Source organism: Mus caroli, chromosome 7, assembly GCF_900094665.2.
Source record: "Mus caroli chromosome 7, CAROLI_EIJ_v1.1, whole genome shotgun sequence".
NCBI lineage: Eukaryota > Metazoa > Chordata > Mammalia > Rodentia > Muridae > Mus > Mus caroli.
In genome coordinates, this window is record NC_034576.1 from 3,064,282 (window position 1) to 3,087,989 (window position 23,708).

At 44.4% G+C, this 23,708-nt stretch overlaps 2 protein-coding genes across 4 annotated transcripts in view; both read left to right on the forward strand.

The window, feature by feature from the left end:
• Positions 1 to 1,681: 1,681 nt before the first annotated feature.
• Zfp28 (ZFP28 zinc finger protein) lies at positions 1,682 to 15,096 on the forward strand. Of its 3 annotated transcripts, none has more exons than XM_029479237.1 (7): positions 1,682 to 1,939; positions 2,502 to 2,593; positions 7,247 to 7,373; positions 7,567 to 7,662; positions 8,211 to 8,371; positions 9,967 to 10,081; positions 11,374 to 15,096. In XM_029479237.1, the coding sequence occupies exons 1-7, from the start codon at positions 1,732 to 1,734 to the stop codon at positions 13,218 to 13,220; spliced, it is 2,646 nt and encodes an 881-aa protein (XP_029335097.1). In that variant the 5' UTR covers positions 1,682 to 1,731; the 3' UTR covers positions 13,221 to 15,096. The 3 variants fall into 3 exon arrangements, with proteins under 3 accessions (XP_029335097.1, XP_029335099.1, XP_029335098.1); XM_029479238.1 differs by lacking the exon at positions 1,682 to 1,939 and adding an exon at positions 2,672 to 2,718 and having other exon boundaries at positions 2,507 to 2,593; XM_029479239.1 differs by lacking the exon at positions 2,502 to 2,593 and having other exon boundaries at positions 1,866 to 1,939.
• A 2,003-nt stretch (positions 15,097 to 17,099) lies between these two features.
• The window catches only part of Smim17 (small integral membrane protein 17), a 29,602-nt gene continuing 22,993 nt past the window's right edge, over positions 17,100 to 23,708 (forward strand). Inside the window, exons 1-2 of the mRNA XM_029479244.1 lie at positions 17,100 to 17,151; positions 18,186 to 18,317. The gene's annotated coding sequence lies outside the window, so the exon portion shown is untranslated. The remainder of the gene's footprint in view (positions 17,152 to 18,185; positions 18,318 to 23,708) is intronic.

Below are 23,708 nucleotides of genomic sequence, written 5' to 3' on the forward strand. Positions count from 1 at the left end.
TTTGTGAAGCATAAGTGGTTTTATATTTAGATGTTGGTTTCTTTTCTAAAATATTTCATTACGGTATGCACATATTTACCACTCAGAAAAAAAAACACTTTTGTTCTCAAACATTTTATGTAAAGAATATTCTACTTGCTCAGCAGTAGTGACACACACTTTTAAAACCAGCCCTTGCAGAGGCAGAGGCAGAGGCAGAGGCAGAGGCAGAGGCAGAGGCAGAGGCAGAGGCAGAGGCAGAGGCAGAGGCAGAGGCAGAGGCAGAGGCAGNGCAGAGGCAGAGGCAGAGGCAGAGGCAGAGGCAGAGGCAGAGGCAGAGGCAGAGGCAGAGGCAGAGGCAGAGGCAGAGGCAGAGGCAGAGGCAGGCAGATCTCCGAGTTCGAGGCCAGCCTGGTCTACAGAGTGAGTTCCAGAACATCCAGAGCCACACAACACTCTCTCAGATGATAACTGAATGACAAAAACAGGCAGCTCACAGCCCTAAATGGGACATTCTTGTGTACCTTCTCAAGGGCCAGGGAACATCATATTAGAAGGAGGAGAAAGAATGTAAGAGTCTGAGAATGGCAAGGAGTGCTGTGGAATGGTTTTGGGCATGTTGTGCTCATGAACTCGTAGAAACTGATTACCAGCACAAGATTTGGCCGATCAATATTATAGCCATTGATAGAGGAAGGGCTTACCCCTCCACACCTAGCTGAGGAGCTATAAGCAAATGATGGCAGCTGAGAGATTGGGAGTCATTTTTCTTTGGGGATGTGGCGTCTGGTAGATTGTTTATGCTCAAGTGGATGGTGTCACACTCCACTGGTATACTGGCACTAACAGGGCTATATTTAAAAAAAAGGGTGGGGTGGCAAAAGGAATGTGGAAGTATTGGGGATGGTTGGAAGAGGAGATTTGTGTTGGATATGATCAAGATACAGTATACATACATGTATGAACCGACAAAGAATAAACTGTGCTCCCCCCACCTCACCCCCCTTCCCCGTTTCTCTGTGTAGCCCTGACTGTCCTGGAACTCGCTCTGCAGATCAGGTTGGTCTCGAATTCAGAGATCTGGCTGCCTCCGACTCCCGGGCGCTGGGATTAAAGAACCCTGGGGAAGCCTGCAGACCTAAAACTTGGTAGTACATACAGAGGGGCATTTTGAACACTAGGCACTAAAGTCGAGGTGGTCTAGTGGAGAGGTGAAGATTGTAATGGCAGCAACTGAATCCCAAACTGAAAAGTACATGCAACCAGAACCACTGTGGACTTGCCGAAAGCCCGCATTACCCCAGCCCAATTCACATCATCCTCCAACTCCCCTTCCTCCAAACAACCTCAAACCACGCGCCCCTAGCCCTGCCGCTGCACTCGTACGCGCCAATTGTCACCAGGACTCCCAGAAGCCTCTGAGGAACTGTTTTGTATTTCGCGGGACCCGTGTTTCCGGCAGGGTCCCCGGGTTCTCCCACAGGGTCTTTTGTAAAAACCAGCTGGGCTCTAAAGGATTTCTCCGCTGGGGACTACACTTCCCAGGGGGGCTTGCGCTCAAGCAAAGTCCACTTCCGGTGCGTTCCGGCTGAACTGCCTGAGGGTCCGATCTTTTAGGGCCGGGTTGGGCAGGGCGAGGGCGTGGCTGACTCGGGCGTGGCGGGCGTGGGTGTTGCCGGGGGTGTGTCCCTGAGCAGCGGCCTTGAAGGGTGTCTGCAGCCTGGCTAGGAGAGCGTGCGCCCCTCGGGTGACATGCAGGGGGTGGCGAGTGTGGGGTCATGCGAACCCCGGGCCCTCCTGGGGCGTGGCGCCCTCTGCACAAAGGCCAGGCCTGGTGGAGGTCCGGCGGCGGGGACTGTAGTTGCTCCTGGGAGCCCCGACCGGGGAAGGCCGCGCTCCAGGAACAGCCTGGCCTCCCAGGACCAGCAAGGAGCAGTGACCTCCGGGACCGCTCACAAAGGTGAGTGTCATGTTTCTGGGCTGAGTGGATAAAGATGAATCTATTCTGGGTGTGAAGGAAGGGTAAGGTCCGATGGTTCTCGAGGCCTTGGTGCTGGAGATGGTGTCTCTGGGCTCGTGATTGTGATGGTTAAATAAGAACCAATCCTTGAAAGCTCAACTTGAGGCAGAGAAGCCAGGCAGAAGTACTGGAGGGACGTTGACGACTACAGGGTCAACTTAGTTTAGACTTGTATCCATGTCAATGCTTCAAGAAATGAAACTCCCAGTGCGACAAGAGATGGCTTAGCCATTGTGAGTACTTGTTCCTCTTGCAGAGGTTCCTAGCACCCACATAGTGAGTCACAACCATCCCTAACTCCAATTGCAGGGGATAGAACATTCTCTGAACTTTGTGGGCATCAGGCACACGCACGTGGTGCACATATATTCATGCAAGTAAGACCCCATTCCACATCCTACCCACTCCTTACTCCCACACAGGGTAATAAGGGCTTTTCATCTCTGCTCATGCAGGGTGTAGTCTCGTGTAGACTTGGTGTCTAGTCCTTCCTTTCCCCCAGCTCTGCTTTCCAGAGATACCAACTTCCTCCAGGAGATAAACCGCAAACAGGAAGCTGCCCCTACAGGGACTAGACATAAAGCCAAGTCGCAGGTGAGTCACATTTCCTCTTTGTTTCCTGAAACAGTCTTGCCTTTTCAACACTTAATGGTGTTTATTTTCTCTGACAAGTTTTCAGTTTAAGAGACCTGTCCTGGGTGCTGTTTCTTCCTACTCTGGTGAGTGATGGGCTACAGGGCTAGCTTCAAACAGATTTTGTTTCCTTTTCATCCCAATTGTTCCTTCTTGGTTGAAGAAATGGTTCATCCCTTTCATTGTCCCATTTATCTCAGAAGGGGTTTTTCGTTTGTCTTTTGTTTTGGATAAGGTCTATCTACATAGCTCTGGCTGCTCTGGAACTCACTATGTAGACTATATAGACTAGGCTGGCCTTGAACTCACAGAACTCTGACTGCCTCTTATGAGTGCAGGAATTAAAGGTGTTTCCCACCATATTCTTCTGATTCTTATGTTCGGAAACGCAGCAGTCCTTCCACCTGGTTTCCATGATGCTCACCATGGAGGAGAAATATATTGTGGTTAAGGCTTGCGTAGGGGTTGAAGAGAGGGTTCAGTGGGTAAGAGGACTTGCTCTGGAAGCAGAAGGACTTGAGTTTGAATCCCCAGTGCCTGTGTAAGAAGGGAAGTGTGTTCCTGTAGACTGGAATTTCCAAGCAGAGGCAGATACGTTTATAGAGCTCTCTGGTCAAGTCAGCTTAGTCAAAAAGGTGAACTTCTAATTCAGTGGGAAAACCTGTCTCAGAGCAGTAATGCAAGGAGCTCAGCATTCTGGTTATGACAAGGACACAGGAAGCTGGACACTCATATACAACACACACACACACACACACACAATTTTTAACTGGGCTGGTGGGATGGCTCAGAAGTAAACTACTTGCTGCCAGGCCGGACAACCTGAGTGTGATTTCCAGGAGCCTCATGGAGGAGGGAGAGAGCCTGAGAAGTTTTCCTCTGACATTCACACATGTGCCTGGACACACATACAAATACACACCTATAAATGTAATGGGATTTATAAAACTAATTTTAAATTGAAAAACATTTCTTGATCTCAAGGAGCCCACAACAGAAAAATTCACAGAAAGTCAAGGCATCGTGCAAGAGTCCAGATTCCCTACCTTGGGTCTGGGACCTCCTCTGTTTTATTCCTTTGATTTTGAGACAGGGGCTCACTATGCAGTCTTGACAAACCAGGGACTTGCTATGTGGACAGCTTTGAACTCATGGAGATCCTTTTGCCTGTGTCTTTCGAAGGCTAGAATTATCCTTATGCTGTTGATCTCGTGGCTCTGTGTTTCTGTGATATGTGCGTCTACTCCTTTCTCTTCTGAATGCCAGAGAGTTCATTGCAGGTCAGATCTTGCCACTCTTTTCTCAGAACTCCACAAGGTGTCCTTGAAGAAAGGCCCCATCCCTAAAGGGACTGAGCAGATGTCTGAGACATGGTTCCTCATTGTATCTCTGACTTCTGCCTCTCACCTTCATTCTTTTTGTTTCTGAAAAGTTGCCTTCACATTTCACATTTCATAATCAGAGCCTTTAAAAATCTCAAATATTGGAGCTGGAGAGATAGGTCTGTGGTTAAGAGTGCTTGTTGCTATATCAGAGGGCCAAACTTTGGAACTCAACACGGAAATCAGGCAGCTGAAAGCTGTCTGTACCTGTAGCTCTAGAGGATCTGATGCAGACTTCTGGCTTCTGCAGGCACAGGTGCATGGTGTGTACACACACACATAGAGGAAGGAGAGAAAATGAATGTAAAAGAAAAAGCGAGGAAGGATGGCATTGTGTGGGGGCATGGTCTGTTGTCTCAGGCACTCAGGATGCTGCAATATGTAGTCTCAGTAGCATCTTGAGCCTAGGAGTTTGAGATAAGCTAGGCATCAGAGTGAGAGTTTTGTTTCAAGAAGGAAAATAAAGCTGGGCAGTGGTGGTGCATGCCTTTAATCCCAGCACTTGGGAGGCAGAGACAGGTGGATCTCTGAGTTTGAGGCCAGCCTGGTCCACAGAGTGAGTTCCAGTACAGCCAGGGCTACACAGAGAAACTCTGTATTTAAAAAAAACAACCCCCCCCCCACACACACAAAAGAAGGAAAAGAAAACATTGCCAGTTACAAGAAAACATCCTGCTGCTTTTCTTTCCCTTGGGAGTCATGGAATTCTATTCTCCTTGATGGTGACAAGGTAGTAACAAATGCCAGAGGCACTGAACGTATTTGTCCCATTGGCCCACTTAAAAAAGTGATTAAAAAACAAACCTGTTTTAGGATGAGTTTTGTAACCTGAAAGTTTCCCATCCCCCCATTTAAAAAAAAATTCTCTTTAAAAATTATAAAATTATTCTGTGTGGTGCCACTTAACATGTAAACAATATTGCTGTGTACACAATGTGGCTTTTCATATTCCCCCCAAAATAGGCCATCATCCTCTCTCATTCTCTCATTCTCATTTCTAAAAACAGATTTTTAAAAACATAAAGATGATTTGGTTTGCTGAGTAAAGCATATCTGCAAAGTATCTGAAGATCTGAAGGAAAAAAATAAGTACAGTATTGATCATCCAGAGCCATGAAGTTGGAACTCTAGGACTGGGGCCTGTAAAAAGCCTCTGGGAGACCGTGTGAGAATGAGTCCCTGTACAAAAGCCTCTGGGAGACCGTGTGAGAATGAGTCCCTGTACAAAAAGTCAGCTGTAGTCTGAGCACCAGGATCGTTCTTGCTTGCTCTCTCTATTTTGAAAGAGAGTATCTTTTATTTACTCATTGTCAATTCTCGGTGTGTAAAACATGTACCTTGAAGATAGGCTCCTCCCCCCTAACCCCCACTCACAGCTTTTCCTCCTCCCCCTACCCCCCACTCACAGCTTTTCCTGTGTGTGTGTAAACATCCCGCTGTATCCAGTTAGTGCAGTCTGCTGGCATGCCACTGCTCTTGTTGGCAGTCAGTTCTGTTCTTTGTAACAGGATGCTACAACAGGCAGGATGTTGAGAGCCAAGAAGCATCCATTTTAGGCTAGGTGCCTCAGACCCACATGCTAGGTTATGGTTTGCTCATGCTCACAGAGCAGTTTTCAGCTCTCCAAGTGTTGCCAGGTGAGGTATACTGACTGCATCAGCTCTTTTCAGTCTCCAGCTAAGGAGATTTTCCCATGCGGGGTTTACTAACATTGGAGCTGGGAGATAGCTCAGCGGGTAAAGTGTTTTCTGGGCAAGCACAAGGGCCCGAGTTCACTCCAACACACACACACACACACACACACACACACATATATATATATATATTTTTTTTTTTAAGGCAGACACACACACATATATATATATATTTTTTTTTTTAAGGCAGACATGATTGAGGAAGAGATACACAGCATTGACCCCTGACCTACATGCACACACACAAAGATAATCACTTAAGAACCATTAGGTTCTGTCTTTCCATGATTTAGATCAAGTGCCTTCAGGTTAAAGTTATGATGGTGTCTTATTCATAGACTGACATTCTATGGGAGCTTTGGTTTAATACTATACAGACCTTCCCGCAGAAGAGCTCAGGCCTTGGTCATTGAACAGTGAGGAAGTCTCAGATCGGAAGGCCGAAAAGATTGGCTTATCTATCCTTCTTTCTGGTCTTTTATTTTGAGGCAGGATCTTGAGGTGTGTGAGTGTGTGTGTGTGAGTGTGTGTGAGTGTGTGTGTGTGTGTGTGTGAGTGTGTGTCACATTAGCTTCAAACTTGGAATCCTTCTGTTTCTGGCTCCCAAGTACTGGGATTACAGGCCTGCACCACCATACTAGCACATTATATTAATTAACACATTATATTAATTTAAATGTGTAGTGGTTTAAATTAATTAATTTAATATAGAGTGGATAGTGGTTTTCATTCCGACTGCACACTCATATTTTAAGTAGGTTGTTTCATCTTAATGACCCTCCAGTGGGAATGACAGGCAATCACAATCCTCAGACCCTCTCTGAGGGATGACCTGTTCGGATCTTTTGAGGGCCTGTCCTGGATTCTTTCCCGGTCCTTGTGCTGTTCCAGGATACACATGTGTCACAAGGTCAAGGCTGGCTCTAAGAACCTGGAGTGCTCAGGAAAACTCAGCTTTCATGATGTATTGTTAGAAATGGATGTGAATTACATGCCTGTGTTGGCTAATTTTATGTCAGCACAAACTGTAGTCATCTGAGAGGAGGGAATCTCAAGAAAATGTCTCCATTGATCAGGCTGTTTGCAAGCCTATAGGGCATTTTCACGACCTACTGATCAATGGTGGAGGGCCCAGTTCATTGTGGGTGGAGTCACTCCTGGGTAGGTGGTCGTAGGTTCTATAAGAAAACTGAGTGAGCCAGTAAGCAGTAACCCTCCATGGCCCCTGCATCAGCTCCTGACTCTTGAGTTCCTGTCTTGCTTCAGTTCCTGTCCTGAGTTCCTCCAATGATGGACTACAGTGTGGAAGTGTAAGCCAAATAAACCCTTTCCTCCCAACTTGCTTTTGGTCATGGTGTCTCATCACAGCAATAGTAGTAACCTTAACCAAGACGCTCGCTCTCCAAATTCGTTTCCCTCCCTAGGGACTAGGATGGGGACTTGAACCCAGGGTGGGAGGACACAGTTTACTTAAGAACCCTCTGGTGACCTGTGATCATGAGCACTGGCTGAGCAACAGTACATTTTTGTCATTTCAGGGCCTGGTGACCTTTGGGGATGTGGCTGTAGTTTTCTCCCAGGAGGAGTGGGAATGGCTCAGCTCTGAGCAGAGGAGTCTGTACTGGAAGGTGATGCTGGACAACTACAGGAACCTGGCATCCCTTGGTGAGGGGATCCCCACTCCTGTCCCTACCCTTCCCCATCCATGCCTGTGGTAGTGGAACCTTCCATTTATTCTCCCCGATCCCTGTAGCGCCCTCTTATGTTGATCTAAGGGGACTGCATCCAGGTCCGGACTCCCCAACATGACCATATTCTGGTTTTCTTTCTTCTTTCCCCGTTTTTCTTATGGGTCCAGGACTTTGTGCTTCTAAGCCAGATATGATCACCTCGTTGGAGCAAGGAAGGGATCCCTGGATGATGAAAAGGAAGATGAGAAAAGGCCAGCGTCTGGGTGAGTGTGAGGAAGTGGGGCAGCATGACTGCTGCCAGCCCAGCTCATCCCTCAGACTCAGAATCTCCCATCCTCTCTCTCCTCTCCAGCAGGGCTCCAGGCCCCCTGTCAGTCTTACTGAGTCATCTTTGCTATTTATTTATCATTTATTTATTTAGTGTCTATATAACTTAGTTTTATGTATGTGGGTGCTTTGCCGGTGCATATGTCTGGACACTGCAGCGCATGCATGCCTGATGCCTGCAAAGGGTAGAAGAGGACAGCAGGTCTTCTGGAATTGGAGTTACAATTGTGAGCCACCATTCAGGTGTTGGGAATTGAACTCAGGTCCTCTGGAAGAGCAGCAAGTACTCTTAACAGCTGAGCCATCTCTCCAGCCCTTTATTTATTTATTTATTTATTTATTTATTTATTTATTTATTTTTATTTTTAAGAATTATCTTGTGTGTATGGGTATTTTGCCAGAATGTGTATCTGTGCACCACATGTTCACCCCACCCCCCATGCAACACATAATGTGGGCTGTTTGCTTTGTTAATATCTTTTAGACTTGAAGGCCATGCAGGAGACCAAGGAGTTCCCTCCAAAGGACTTAAGTGAAGAGACATTATCCCTGGCAGTGCTGAGAAAACAGCTCCTGCCCTGTAGACCTAAGTGCTCCATGTTACGGGCAGCCTGGGATGGTGGTGCAGGGTTCACGACACACAGGGTAAGTTGGCATGTGTTTATGTGTGTGTACCTGTGTATGTTTAGGTTTAGGTGACTATAGCAATGTCTGTGTTTATATGTATGCCACAAGTCAGAGGCTACCGTTTGAGACACAGAGGTTCAGTTGGGGATAAACTTGAGGCAGTGTTTATGACTCCTTGGAGACGAGAGACATTTCTACTTGACACACTACGTCCTGTGGAGGGGCTGTGACAGAGGAGCAGAGAGTTATGGTAGTGACTCGGATCATACAGTAGAAGTGTGGGGGTGGGGTGGGGGGTGAGTCACAAACACGCCACTCAGGTGTCTGATGTTTGACTTAGAACGGCTGTCTGAAAACTGTGAACAGGATCTCAGTAGTGCCCCCTATTGCTCTCTGCTGGGAGAATTCCTTCCCTGCGAAGATACAGATATCTACCCCTCTGTATAAGGTCCTAATGACCAAATGTCTTAGTTAGGTTTCTATCGCTATGATACAATACCATGGCCAAAAGCAACTTGGGGAAAATGTTTTATTTCATATAATGGCTTGTCCAGGGAAGTCAGGGCAGAAACTCAAGCAAGGCAAGGAATCTAGAGGCAGGAGCTGATGCAGAGGCTATAGAGGAGTGCTGCTTACTGGCTTGTTCCCATGGCCTTTTATATCCCCAAGTTTCTGGTATATAATATCCTGTGTTTTTATATCTAGGACCACAGGTCTAGGGGTGGCACCAATCACAATGGGTTGGGCCTTCCCACATTCATCACTAATTAAGAAAATATCTTACAGGCTTGCCTGTAGGCCTTTCTGGTAGGATTCTTTCCTCAACTGAGGTTCTCTGCTCTCAAATGACTCTAGCCTGTATCAACTGGACATAAAACTAGCCAGCACATAAATGTATGGTTCCACCAAAGTTCATCCAGGGGAACTAATGTATTTTATTGGGTTTTCTTCCGAGCATAGGTCAGGGGATGCTGGGAGAAGTGTGGGTGACCCCAAAATGGCTGCATCAGAAAGTCTTCACCTATTATGAACAGTGACTCCTCCACAGTGACGTGAATGGAATCCCCTTTTAGCAAACCTCCCCAGCCTGCATGCTTTCTGACCATGGTGCAGTGAGGGCAGAACTGCATTCAGGTGTCTGGGAGAAGGGGCTGGAATCTCAAGTGAGGGTCCTGTGACCCCCTCCCACCTCTTTAAGAGAGTATCACCAGTCCACAGGTTGCTCTTTTGTTTGTTTTTGTTTTGTTTTCTGTATAGCCCTGGCTGTCCTGGAACTCACTCTGTAGACCAGGCTGGCCTCAAACTCAGAAATCCGCCTGCCTCTGCCTTTCAAGTGCTGGGATTAAAGGCATGTGCCACCACTGCCCGGTTCACAAGTTGCTCTTGCTGGTCTCATGCAAGCAGACACAGCTGATCTGATGAAGACAGCAAAGTGTTTTTCCAGAGGTCCCCACTCTGTGACCCTCCCCACCCCCACTGCCACAAAAATAAGGCCATTCACAATCTACCTTTAACCTCAATTGCTCAAGTAACACTACTGCCGTTTACAGTGTATGGACATATCCACCCTTCTCTGGCCACCCAGGTTCATCAGTATGTTTATACCTTTTCAGGGCTTGAAGACCAACTCAGGTCTGGCTAGAGACAGTCCTCCACAGCTTGTGTCCGCTCAGAGGAGTCTCTGTAAGAATGTGACTTGGGAGAACTGTGGTGACCGGGGCTCCTTAGGTAAGGCCTGTTCCCTCCCAGGTCTGAGTCGTATCTTTAGGAGCCCTTACTTTTTGGTTTTGTTTGTTTAATGATTATTTTAAAGTGTGTAAGTGTGTGGGTACACATGAGTGCATGCTTGTGTGCGTGCGCAGTTGCCTGTGGAGATCAGAACAGGGCATTAGATCCCCTGGAGCTGCAGTTACAGGTTATTTTGCATTGCCTGATACAAGCTCTGAGAGCCAAACCCAGACCCTCTGCAGGAGAAGTACTGTCTTTGCGGGGTCCTCCTCCCGCTTTCTTTTCTTTTCTTTTTTTTTTTTTTTTTTTTAAGATTTATTTATTTATTTATTATATGTAAGTACACTGTAGCTGTCTTCTGACACTCCAGAAGAGGGCGTCAGATCTCTTTATGGATGTTTTTGAGCCACCATGTGGTTGCTGGGATTTGAACTCAGGACCTTTGGAAGAGCAGTCAGTGTTCTTACCCGCTGAGCCATCTCACCAACCTCTCCTCCCTCTTTCTAATTCTTCTTGCAGTCACAGTTGTTTTCAGTCAGGAAGCTGCTTACTCAGTTTCACAGTGACAAGAGTATAAGCAAACACTGACTTTTTACTCCTTCAGTCAGGACTCTGTGTTTCTGAAACAGTTTGTCTCTTTACTGGGGCAAGGGAAGGAGCCCTCAGTGGTGCAGAGACAGCTAACACTAGCACCCAGCTTGTCGGCAGGCAAGTGTGCAGATGGTTGGTGACGTCACTGTAGCTCTGATCCTGATGTGAATCCTCACCACCACACACTTGCCAGTCTTGCAAGTCTAGGGAGGGAATCACACTCTTAGATTTCAGAGTGACTCCTCTTCCTTTCTGCCTCTTTTAACAGCTCATTTCCCTGTAGTTTTCTTTTTATTGTTACCACTCGGTGCTTATCAGCCTTCCAGTTTAAATGTTAAATGACCTGTTGGTTTCATATTCATTCTCTCCCTCTTTCTCTCTCTCTCTCTCTTTTTCTCTGTCTCTTTCTCTGTGTGTTTGTGTGTGTGTGTGTATCTCCCTCTCTGACTCTCTCTGTCTCTTTCTCTGTGTGTGTGTGTGTTTGTGTGTGTCTCCCTCTCTGACTCTCTTTGTCTCTTTCTCTCTCTGTGTAGTGTCAAGTTTGGAATTTTTGACTCAAGCTTTGCAGGGAAACATGTTATTCCGAGTGGCTCCTTCGTGACAGCAAGACAGGGCAGACAGGTTATATTTCAAGCAGACGGAAGCAGATATCTTCCTCTTGATACATAATAAAGGAGATGTGTTTTCTTGGTCTATTTCAGGCCAGCAGTCTGTACAGGAAGCCCAGGATCTGCTTCCAAGGCAGGACTCACATGCTGAACGGGTAACAGGCAGAACTTGGAGCACTAAACTTGAGTGCTCCACTTTCAGAGATCAGGATTCTGAGTGTATGTTTGAAAGGAATGAGCAAGAGACAGTCACTCAGAACAGAGCCTTCTCAGAGGGGAGAGATGGTATGTGTATCAAATCTGGAAGATGGTTTCATTTGAACAGTTCAGATGAGAGAAGTCATAATTGTGACTCAGGTAAAAGTTTCTCCCCAAATCCAGTAGTCGTAAAAGAAACCGGAATCTATTCAGGAAAAAAACTTTTCAAATGTAATGAATGTAAGAAAAGTTTCACCCAGAGCTCATCCCTTACCGTTCACCAGAGAATTCATACTGGAGAGAAGCCCTATAAATGCAATGAATGTGGGAAGGCCTTCAGTGACGGTTCCTCCTTCGCACGACACCAGAGGTGCCATACAGGCAAGAAGCCATACGAGTGCCTGGAGTGTGGCAAAGCTTTCATACAGAACACCTCGCTCGTTCGTCACTGGAGGTACTATCACACTGGGGAGAAACCCTTCGATTGCATCGACTGTGGGAAAGCCTTCAGTGACCACATAGGGCTTAATCAACACAGGAGGATTCACACTGGAGAGAAACCATACACGTGTGAAGTGTGTCACAAATCCTTTAGGTATGGCTCATCCCTCACTGTGCACCAAAGGATTCATACTGGAGAGAAACCATATGAGTGTGAGATTTGCAGAAAAGCCTTCAGCCACCATGCATCCCTCACTCAGCATCAACGAGTGCATTCTGGAGAAAAGCCTTTTAAATGTAAAGAGTGTGGGAAAGCTTTTAGGCAGAATATACACCTTGCTAGTCACTTGAGGATCCATACCGGGGAAAAGCCCTTTGAGTGTGGGGAATGTGGGAAATCTTTCAGCATCAGCTCACAGCTTGCCACGCATCAGAGAATTCATACAGGAGAGAAACCTTACAAATGTAGTGAATGTGACAAATGCTTTACTGGCAAACACACTCTGAGAACGCATCAGAGAATTCATACAGGAGAGAAACCTTACAAATGTAGTGAATGTGACAAATGCTTTACTGGCAAACACACTCTGAGAACGCATCAGAGAATTCATACAGGAGAGAAGCCTTATGAGTGTAAGGTTTGTAGGAAAGCATTTACACAGAAGGCTCACCTTGCACAACATCAGAAGACTCATACGGGGGAGAAACCATACGAGTGCAAGGAATGTGGCAAGGCCTTCAGCCAGACCACTCACCTTATTCAACACCAGAGGGTTCATACTGGAGAGAAGCCCTATAAATGCCTGGAATGTGGGAAGGCCTTTGGTGATAACTCATCCTGTACTCAACATCAGAGACTTCACACCGGCCAGAGGCCTTACCAGTGTGTGGAATGTGGGAAGGCGTTCAAGACCAAGTCATCCCTTATCTGTCATCGTAGATGTCACACGGGAGAGAAACCTTATGAGTGCAGTGCATGTGGTAAAGCCTTTAGCCACCGCCAGTCCCTTAGTGTACATCAGAGAATTCATTCTGGGAAGAAACCGTATGAATGTAAGGAATGTCGGAAAACCTTTATCCAGATTGGACACCTTAACCAACATAAGAGAGTCCATACCGGGGAGAGAACGTACAACTACAAGAAGGGCAGGAGGGCCTTCAGGCAGACTGCACACTTTGCTCACCATCAGCGGATTCATTCCGGAGAGCCACCTGCTCACCACTCTTTGCCTTCCACGTCGAATCCTGTGGCTCTCTTCTCCAAATTCATCTGGAATCCATCCTCACTGTCATCATCATAATCTCAGAACCTCGATATTCCACCACACTTGTTTACCAACTCGTCTCTTTGTCCCTTTGTTCATTCTTGTCCCTTATAAGTCCTTCATGTTACAACCAGGTTGGATTATTTTTGGAGTGTCAATGTAATTAATTTGCTCATATAAAGCTTATACTCCCTGGTTCATGCCTGAGATGTGTTTTGCACAGTGCCTGATCCATACCAAGTACTCAGCAAACTGGGGTCTTTTAAAAGCTTACTTTTGAAAGTGGAAAATGTATTCTAATCAGCTCTGATGGAGACAGTGCAATAGGATGAGGCTAGGAACAACCAGCGTTTAGAACAGGAAGGGAGTTCTCTGAGTTGGTGATGAGGCTTCCTTCTTTTTCTTGAAAACTTGGTTCTAAGCCAAGGGTCTGGTGCGCTCACCTGCAATCCTAGAGTTCATGGATTCAAGGCCAGCCCTAGGCAACTTAGTGAGACCCTATCTCAAAATAAAAATAAAGCAGCTGATCCTATAGTGCTGAACTGTAGCATGGCTTTGGATTTGAACTACAGGATTATAAGGTAAGAGCTCTTAGTGAGGAATTTCGCCCGTACACTTGGCAATAGCCTTAAAGGATAGTCAGCCTAAGTGTATGTAGGCTACTTGGAACAAATGAATCAAAATAATTGGGAAAATGCAAGGTTTTATACCCAGGAAGTTAAATCTCCCAACAAATAAAACTGAAGGATTTGATCTATAGAAAGTCACTGGTTTGTGAATGCATTCTTAGTAAACTTCTACAGAAGTGTTAACTCTGGGGTAAACTGATCTACAGTAGAGGGCAGCAAGCCAACTTACAGTCAGACTCTCACTGATTCCTTTTGTAGGGCCCATAATTTAAATTTATGAAGATATGTTTATGTGGTTTTAAATTGGACGAATATTTTCAACATGATAATTATGTGAAATTTACATCTCAGTGAAGTATTGGCATGAAGGCACAAGTTTACTTACATACTTTTTGTGGTGCTTCTGTCTACAAAGGGAAAATTGTCCTGTGATGAAGACCATTTGGCTCAGAGAGGAAAAAAAGACAATACCTGACTCTTTATGGAGAATGCCTGCTGAACTGTGCAAAAACAGTTGTCCTGTTTTTGTAAATAGAGTTTTATTGAGCCACACCCAGTCACTGGTTTACCAAAAACCTTTGGTTAGTTGTTTACAGTGGCAGAATTGAGTAGGTGCACTGGAGACTTTCTGGCCCTATAGAGACACAAATACTTAGAGCTGAAGAGTAGAGGAGAGTGTACAAAGGTTTCTAACCCCACCGCAATAACAAGCCCTGACCAAAAAATAAACTAAACCAAACAAGCCATACAACAACAAAACCCCCAAGAATATTAGGCCAATGCAATGGATAAGCAGGTAAAGGTACCTCTTGCCAATCCTGATGACCCGAATTTAATCCTTGCAATTCAGGTGGTAGAAGGAGAGAACTTATTCAGGAGAGTCCTCCAAACTTCACACAAGTGCTATCACATGCGTACCCCAAACACACACAGTAGATATTTAAAATACAGCTTATAAATCAATTTATGAAGAGATGAAAATATTAAATGAAATAAAGTCTATAAAAGAGAAATATATGTAGAAGTATTATTAAAATGTTTATAAGTTATCTTTCCAAAACAGAGTCTCATGAAAGATATGTGGCCAACTTCAGGAAACAATTAGGCAAGAACATAAAGGATTAGTTTTTTAGAAAGATCTGTTTATTTGTTTATTGATTGATTTATTTCGAGGCAGAATTTTTCTTTGTAGTGTTGGCTGTCCTGGAACTTGCTATGTAGACTAGGCTATCTTTGAATTCACTGTCTCTGCCTCCCAAGTACTGGGATTAAAGGTATGCACCACCAGGCATGGTTTTGTTTGTGTGTGTGTGTGTGTAAGAGAGAGAGAGAGAGAGAGAGAGAGAGAGAGAGAGAGAGAGAGAGAACCACATGTATTTGTTTACCCTCAGAGGCCAAGAAAGCACTAGATCCTCAGGAGAGTAACTCAGCACAGGAATTTAAAAACATTAAATATGCTAACCTAATCTAAAGATATTCTTATTTAATACATGCTAATGAATGACAGGAGGCAAATGTTCAGTGTCCTTTCACTTTGTTACTGTAAGAACAGCAAGCTTTGTATCTGTAGTATAGACACTGCAGTTCGTAACATACACATCTCAAGTCTCAGTTGATGTTGGCACTGTGTGGTGTAGCAGCATCCATAGAACAAAGTACACGTTAGGTATTCAGAGCCAAGGCTGCAATGGAACTGTGTAATGCGACATGGGAGGTTGCTACCAGAAAGACCTCATACATGTTGAAATCTGAATTTTTAGTTGTGCATTCAGAAGCTTAGTGCTGTTTGCATCGTTTTCAGTGTTTATATTCAGTTAGGCAGCTTAAGAAGCTGAAATGTAGAGTTTACGGGGGCTTATTATGTACATGGACTGTTGAGAACATCCCTGGCTGAGTCTGTGCTTTTAGGGGAAAATCAGCTACTATAGTTGCACACTCAAGGTATGCCTTGAGTTTTCAAAATGGCCCATGTTTACATAAAGGTAGTCTATTTGGCTGTTTTGCCTGACAGTCCTTTAAAGTAGTCAGGCAGCAAGAGAGGGAGAGGGAGGAGAAGGAGGAGAGGGAGGAGAGAGGGGAGCTGCCATCCAGAGGCTCAAATTTCCCCATCCAACATCTTTGGCAAGTAACAAGAAAATTAACAACACCAGAGGTGTTTCTATGAATTTAAACAACTTTGCATTAATAGTAGTAATGACTTTTGTTTGTATATTTTTTATTTTTATTTATTTATTTATTTATTTATTTATTTATTTATTTATTTATTTTGGTTTTTCGAGACAGAGTTTCTCTGTGTAGCCCTGGCTGTCCTGGAACTCACTTTGTAGACCAGGCTGGCCTCGAACTCAGAAANTTTCGAGACAGAGTTTCTCTGTGTAGCCCTGGCTGTCCTGGAACTCACTTTGTAGACCAGGCTGGCCTCGAACTCAGAAATCCGCCTGCCTCTGTCTCCAGAGTGCTGGGATTAAAGGCGTGCGCCACCACGCCCGGCCTATTTGTTTATTTTTTGAGACAGAATCTCTACATAGCCCTGGTTGTCCTGGAACTCACACTATGTGGACCAGGCTTGCCTGAAACTCAGAGATCATCCTGCCTAATTTTATCTCCTGAATGCTGGGATTAAAGGTTTGTGCTGCCATGCCCAATTAGTAGTGACTTTAAGAGTATGCTTTAATTATGTGAACATCTGCCTGGAGTATAAGAGACAGGTGGGTCATCATCTGTTCTGAAGCTCCTATGTGTCAAACACTTTTGTCACTGAAAATAAAGCCCTGAATAGGGTGAAGATGTGTAGTCTTGGAATGTCGAGCCTTGTAGACCCGGGGATTAGGGTGGGTTAAAGCATGAAATGGGTTACGCAGTGAAATCACAAGTACACAAATCATAATCAAGTATTTTTCTCCTTTCTTTTACTCCGTGTCCCTGATGCCTTCTAAATCTCACTCACTGCCCTCAGCTGTCTTCTACTGCAGAAGCCACAGCCGCCTCCTTGGCTTTAAAGCTTCTCATTTTAATTATATCCAGGCCTCATCTTCCCAAGCTGATAGTCACCTCTGAGCCGGTGTTCTATGGTCCGCCTGTTCTTCTGGACTCAGACACGAGGCTGTGTGGTTTCTATTGACTGTATTCTAAAACGGGGGACATCAACTAGGGAAAAGAGTGGCGACCAATTGGCTTCTTGTCATTCTCTTGTGAAAACCTTGATCTAGATTCGCCGAGCGAGGACTACATATCCCAAGTGCCATTGCGAGGGATCACTCGCCCACCTCCGGTATAAACCGGAAGTCACTGATAGTTCAGCGCAGTCTTGGTGGATGTGGGGTGGAAGTTAGACCTGGGTAAACTGCCAAGAATGGTGTCCTGGTCGGCGCAAGTGTGGTCTGGCATCTGTGGAACTGACACACGTGTTTTGTGTGAATGTGGGGATGTGGGACTGTCTGGAAGGAGACTGCGGGGAAGTGTGAAACGGGATGCATGGTGGTCGGGGCATGTGCCGCCTGGCTTGCTTTCAAGTCCCAGCAGCTTGTGAGGGATGGCTGTGTGTATTGGAATGAGTGAAACACTTGTAAGTGGTTGAGGCTTTCGCTATCAGATGCGTGGCCTCAGGTGTCAAACTCCAGAATCCAGACACAGTGTGCAGGCAGCTGACGTATTTCTTGCTTGACCTTTCTGGAAGAGACAGAGCTCAGGACTCTTCTAGAAGCAATCTCTACTTAGGTAAAAATGAGAGATAGTTTGGGTCTGGCTAAAAAAAGCGAAAAGTCGAGATTTGAGGAAGATGTAATTTGCAGTGCCAAGTGCTAGAGGGTGTCGGTGGTCTCTAGTGCTGGTAAACTCCGGTCTAAAGATTTGGAAGGCCACTTTGATTTATACTATGGATCCAAGTTCGGGAGGGACCTTGACTTGCCCAGAGTCACTTAACGAGACTCTGCTACATTCCTTCAGGGTGCTGCACACCAGCATTTAGTTTTTCACCTGTCAGGTCCTTGTCCTGTCTCGATAGACTAAGACTTTGGGTTGGAGAGGAGGCTCACAGCTCTATTTAGAAATGTCAGTGGATTCCAAGCTTTTATTCTGTGCAAGAATGTGTTCACCTTTCCCTTGCTTCCCTTGCTCCCTTTCTCTCACCGCCCATCCTAGTGACAAAGAGGGAGGGGAGAAGAATTGCTGTTCATAGTCCTCTGAGCCACTTAGAGTGTTCCATTCATTCCAGCACACTATGCTTGCTTCCCTGGACAGAGGTACAACAGCTAATGTGTATTGAGTGCTTATTATGTGACAGACACAGGCTGGGTCTCTAAGACCTTTGAGGAGTATTAATAGAAGAGTGTGAAGTAGGAAATACTTAGTTTTTTTTTTTTTTTTTTAACAGATGAGGACTCTGAAGCACGAAGGGGACAAATAATCACCAAGGAGTAGACGAGGCAGGATTCAGAGTCAGCAAGTGATGGCTCCAGCATCCTCTCTTCTCGCTGTCATGAAATCCCCGCAGGGCCTGCATAAGGTAGATATTGTTAACACCCTTTGACAGCTGTTCCAGATGTAACATCAAGAGTTCAGTCTTCAAACTTCCACTCCAGGAGTTTTTGTTTTTTATAACTGTGGTGGTTTGATATGCTTGGCCCAGGGAGTGGCACTATTGGTGTGGCCCTGTTAGAGTAGGTGTGGCCTTGTTGGAGTATGTGTGTTACTGAGGTTGGAAGTGTGTCACCCCAGCTTCCTGGAAGCCAGTATTCTGCTAGCAGCCTTCAGATGATGATGTAGAACTTCCAGCTCCTCCTGTACCATGCCTACTTGGATGCTGCCATGTTCCTTCCTTGGTGATATTTGACTGAACCTATGAACCTGTAAGCCAGCCCCAATTAAATGTTATAAGAGTTGCCTTGGTCATGGTGTCTGTTCACAGCAGTAAAACCCTAACTAAGACAATGAATCTTAGTTCTCAGGTTAAATGGAGAATTCTAATATATTCTTCATAAGATTTTTGTAAGGATTAAATGAGCTCACACATACTAGGTGCCGTCCCTGCCACATATAAATTCAGTTAAGTGTTCATTTTTATTATAATAATCTTTTGGAAAGGCCGTGGAATTTATAATAAAGAAGTCAGAATCAGGGGCTGAGTAGATGTGTCAGCAGTTAAGGGCGCTTGCTGCTCTTGTAGAAGATCTGGGTTCAATACCCAGCACCCACATGGTGGCTTACCACCATCTGTAACTTCACTTCCAGGAGAGCCAATGCTCTCTTCAGGCATCCTTGGACTTCTGCATGTATGTGGTGCACGTGACACACATTCAGGAACACACACCTATACAATAAAATAAATAAATAATTTAAAAAACTTTAGAATTAATTCAGCTTTGCTCCCCCTTCGTAATTAAAGGAATGAGTCGGAGCGGGTAACAAGGGATCTCATCACAACCCATTTGTTGTAAAGCGAGCTGAGACCTGGGTCTCACGACAGTTCTCTGAAACCCACAAGGGCTCTTTGTTGTAGCTTTCGGGGAACATGGCTTCTGCATGAATTCACCTCTTCAAATCTTGACTAGTTAGTTTCACAGGGAGGCATATTTTGTAGTGTCTACTTGAATGAAGAGTACTGGAGTCTGGCAGACTTAGCTTGGTGACTATTTCTCATTACATACAGGTTGTTTGATTTGTGAAAAGCTTTTCCAGAGGTTTCAGACATAAAATGAGATATACATATAAAATAAGATATTTTTTTTTAAAAATTAGAAAAAGAATATTAAATATACAACATACCTTAATGAATGGGTCTGGCTGGGGGGAAACATCGAGGGGTTGGTTGTGTTCAACCTGCAAATCTAGTGGAAGGGAATTCTCAGCTATATTTTTAGGTTTCCATTGAATACCTAGTCAGTTGGGTTCAGTCTCTGTGTGTGTGTGTGTGTGTGTGTTTGTGTGTGTGTGTGTGTTTGTGTGTTGTGCTGGTGTGTTTCTGAGTTGTATTTTTGTAACTCGATCTCCACAACTTCTCCTTCATCAGTTGTATGCTCTCTAGTTGAAGTCGTACAAATGAAGAACCAAGAATAAACGTAAGTGACAAAATCAAGTTGGTTAAAGCCATGTCCCCATTGATCATGTCAGTATACAGTGTTCTCTCTTTCCCTGCTGAAATAAAGGCGTGTGCTTAGGAATTTGGCAATGTTTGTTCCCCTTTGAAAGACTAAGTCTACTCGCCAAGTGATATACTTCCTTCAGAAGGTTCCAGATACAAGAGACCAGCCAGAAAGCAATGCATGAAGTTGTTTCTGAGCTGCCACCTTCCCCCAAAAGAGAATAAGCTGCAATCTAAATGGTTTCCAAGTCCATAAAACCTTAAAGGAAAACACCCTCCATGTTACAGTGAAGGCAAGCTCTGGTCAGAGAGATAGCTCAGTGGTTAAGAGCATTTGCTGCTCTTGCAAAGGACCTGAGTTTGATTTCTCTCTTGGTGGCTCACAGCCATTTGGCACTCCAGTTCTGATGCACTCTTCTGGCCTCTTGTTCCTCCTCCTCCTCCTCCTCTTCTTCTTGTTCTTCTTCTTCTTGTTCTTCTTCTTTCTTGTTCTTCTTCTTTCTTGTTCTTGTTCTTCTTTAAAGGATAGAAGTCTTCTATTAAAAAAAAAAAGTTCAAACCATCTCTTGGGAGATGTAGGAAAGAGGGTGGGGAGTCATTAATGATCAAGTAAGAACATCATAGGTTGTCACTGAATAAAAGCATATTGGTTTGCATCATAATAAGCAGAGCTCAGTTATTGGGTTCTAACTTTTTCTTTATACCTGTTGAATGATTCACACTTACCAGATCAACATCTTTAAAGCAGGGGTCTCCAGCCTTTCCTAGTGCTGCAGCCCTTTAATACAGTTCCTCATGTTGTGGTGACCCCCCAACCATAAAATGATGTTCATTGCTAATTTATAACTAATTTTGCTATAGTTATGAATCATAATGTAAATCTCTGTGTTTCCAACTGTCTTAGGTAACCTCTGTGACAGGGTTGTTGGACCCCCAAAAGGGTCATGACTTGCAGGTTGAGAACTGATACAATAAAGGAAACCTGTTAGTGATAAAATGTTTCAGAGCTGGTTAAAAATGTCCCCACCTGGCAACATAGTCAGAATCCAATGTAGTGCTCTTCTCTAGGCATGCTAAGTAAGAGTTTGCTGAATTATATGAAAATGGGAAAGTGGCAGTGTAAGAAGAACAGTGTCCTAGTTAAGGTTTTATTGCTGTGAAGAGATACCATGGTCATTGTCACTCTTATAAAGGGAGGCATTTAATTGGGGCTGGCTTACATTAAGAGGTTTGGTTCATTATGATCGTGGCAGGAAACAGTTAGCATGCAGGCAGCATGGTACTGAACAGCTAGCTGAGAAGTATACATCTGCAACCACAGGCAGGAAGAAGAAGGAGAACCATTGGGCCTAGCTTGAGCTTCTGAAAGCTCAAAGCACACTCTCAGTAACATACTTCCTCCAATAAGGCCACCACACCTCCTAGTAGTGTCATTCCTTATGGGCCTGTGGGGCCATTTTCATTCAAACCACCACAAATGGAAAGTGGAAATATAAAACCCCACACAGTGCTGGTGGGACTAAAACTGCTCTCATGTTTTGCATAAACACTGGATGTGCTGTATAAGTAGATAGAATTTCTGCCTATTGACAGTATAGAGCAGGTCTGGCTGACTCAGCTCTTCATTGCTTTTATTGCTTGTATCTTTCAGTATTAAATAGAGAGAGTACTTGCAGTGCCTCATCTTTTGATGAGGAGTAGCTATCTAAAATAGATTTGGTTCATTCTTATCACCTCTGTATTTGTCAGGCTCTGGCAGGGCCTTTCAGGAGACAGCCATATCAGGCTCCTGTCAGTATGTACTTGTTGGCATCCACAATAGTGTCTGGGTTTGGTAACTGTATATGGGATGGATCCCCACATGAGGCAGTCACTGGATGGCCTTTCCTTCAGTCTCTGCTCTACACTTTATCTCCATATTTGCTCCTGTGTGAAGGACCGAAGCACCCACACTTTGGTATTCCTTCTTCTTGAGCTTCATGTGGTTTGTGAACTTGTAGTATTACAAGTAGTACTATCTTCTAGTATTTGGAGCTTTTGGGCTAATATCCACTTTTGTGATTGGGTTACCTCACTCAGGATGATATTTTCTAGTTCCATCCATTTGTGTAAGAATTTCATGAATTCATTGTTTTTAATAGCTGAGTAGTACTCCATTGTGTAAATGTACCACATTTTCAGTATCCATTCCTCTGTTGAGGGACATCTGGGTTCTTTCCAGCTTCTGGCTATTATAAATAGGGCTGCTATGAACANAGTGGAGCATGTGTNCTTATTACNNNTTGGNNCATCTTCTNGNTATATGCCNAGGAGNGGTATTGCTGGNTNCTCNGGTAGTACTATGTCCANTTTTCTGAGGAACCACCAAACTGATTTCCAGAGTGGTTGTACCAGCTTGCAATCCCACCAGCAATGGAGGAGTGTTCCTCTTTCTCCACATCCTTACCAGTATCTGCTGTCACCTGAGTTTTTGATCTTAGCCATTCTGACTGGTGTGAGGTGGGATCTCAGGGTTGTTTTGATTTGCATTTCCCTGATGACTAAGGGTGTTGAATATTTCTTTAGGTGCTTCTCAGCCATCTGGTATTCCTCAATTGAGAATTCTTTGTTTAGCTCTGAACCCCATTTTAATAGAGTTATTTGCTTCTCTGGAGTCTAACTTCTTGAGTTCTTTATATATATTGGATATTGGCCCTCTATCAGATGTAGGATTGGTAAAGATCTTTTCCTAGTCTGTTGGTTGCCATTTTGTCCTATTGACAGTGTCCTTTGCCTTACAGAAGCTTTGCAATTTTATGAGGTCCCATTTGTCAGTTCTTGGTCTTAGAGCATAAGCCATTGGTGTTCTGTTAAGGAACTTTTACCCTGTTCCATGTGCTCGAGGCTCTTCCCCACTTTCTTTTCTATTGGTTTCAGTGTATCTGGCTTTATATGGAGGTCCTTGATCCACTTGGACTTAAGCTTTTTACAAGGAGATAAGAATGGATTGATTTGCATTCTTCTACATGCTAATCACCAGTTAAACCAGCACCATTTGTTGAAAAAGCTGTCTTTCCCCCCCCCACTGGATGGTTTTAGCTCCTTTGTCAAAGATCCAGTGTACATAGGTGTGTTGGTTCATTTCTGGGTTTTCAATTCTATTTCATTGATCTACCTGTCTGTCACTGTACCAATACCATGTTGTTGTTTGTTTTTGTTTTTGTTTTGTTTTGTTTTTAATCACTATTGTTCTGTAGTACAGCTTGAGGTCAGGGATGGTGATTTCCCCAGAAGTTCTTTTATTGTTGAGAAGAGTTTCGCTATCCTAGGTGTTTTGTTATTCCAGATGAATTTGCAAATTGCCCTTTCTAACTCTGTGAAGAGTCGAGTTGGAATTTTGATAGGGATTGCATTGAATCTGTAGATTGCTTTCTGCAAGAATGCCATTTTTAATATATTAATCCTGCCAATTGATGCCCATGGGAGATCTTTCCATCTTCTGAGATCTTCTTCGAATTCTTTCTTCAGAGACTTGAAGTTCTTATCATACAGATCTTTCACTTCCTTAGTTAGAGTCACGCCAAGGTATTTTATATTATTTTTGACTATTGTGAAGGGTGTTGTTTTCCTAATTTCTTTCTCAGCCTGTTTATCCTTTGAGTAGAGAAGAGCACTGACTGCTCTAACTCAAACCAATCAGTGGTCTTGAGTTAGAGCAGTCAGTGCTCTTAACCTCTGAATCATCTTTCCAGCCCAATTTTCTAAAATTTTAATGTAAAGGATGGATTCTTTATACCCCAAACAAACTCTGAGGCCTATAACAGTATAATAGAAATT

Coding starts and splice junctions, on each gene's coding strand:
- Zfp28 (XM_029479237.1), top strand. CDS start 1,732: ATGCAGGGGGTGGCGAGTGTGGGGTCATGCGAACCCCGGGCCCTCCTG. Junction 7,374..7,566: donor CAGGAACCTGGCATCCCTTG/GTGAGGGGATCC, acceptor TTATGGGTCCAG/GACTTTGTGCTTCTAAGCCA. Junction 7,663..8,210: donor GAGAAAAGGCCAGCGTCTGG/GTGAGTGTGAGG, acceptor AATATCTTTTAG/ACTTGAAGGCCATGCAGGAG.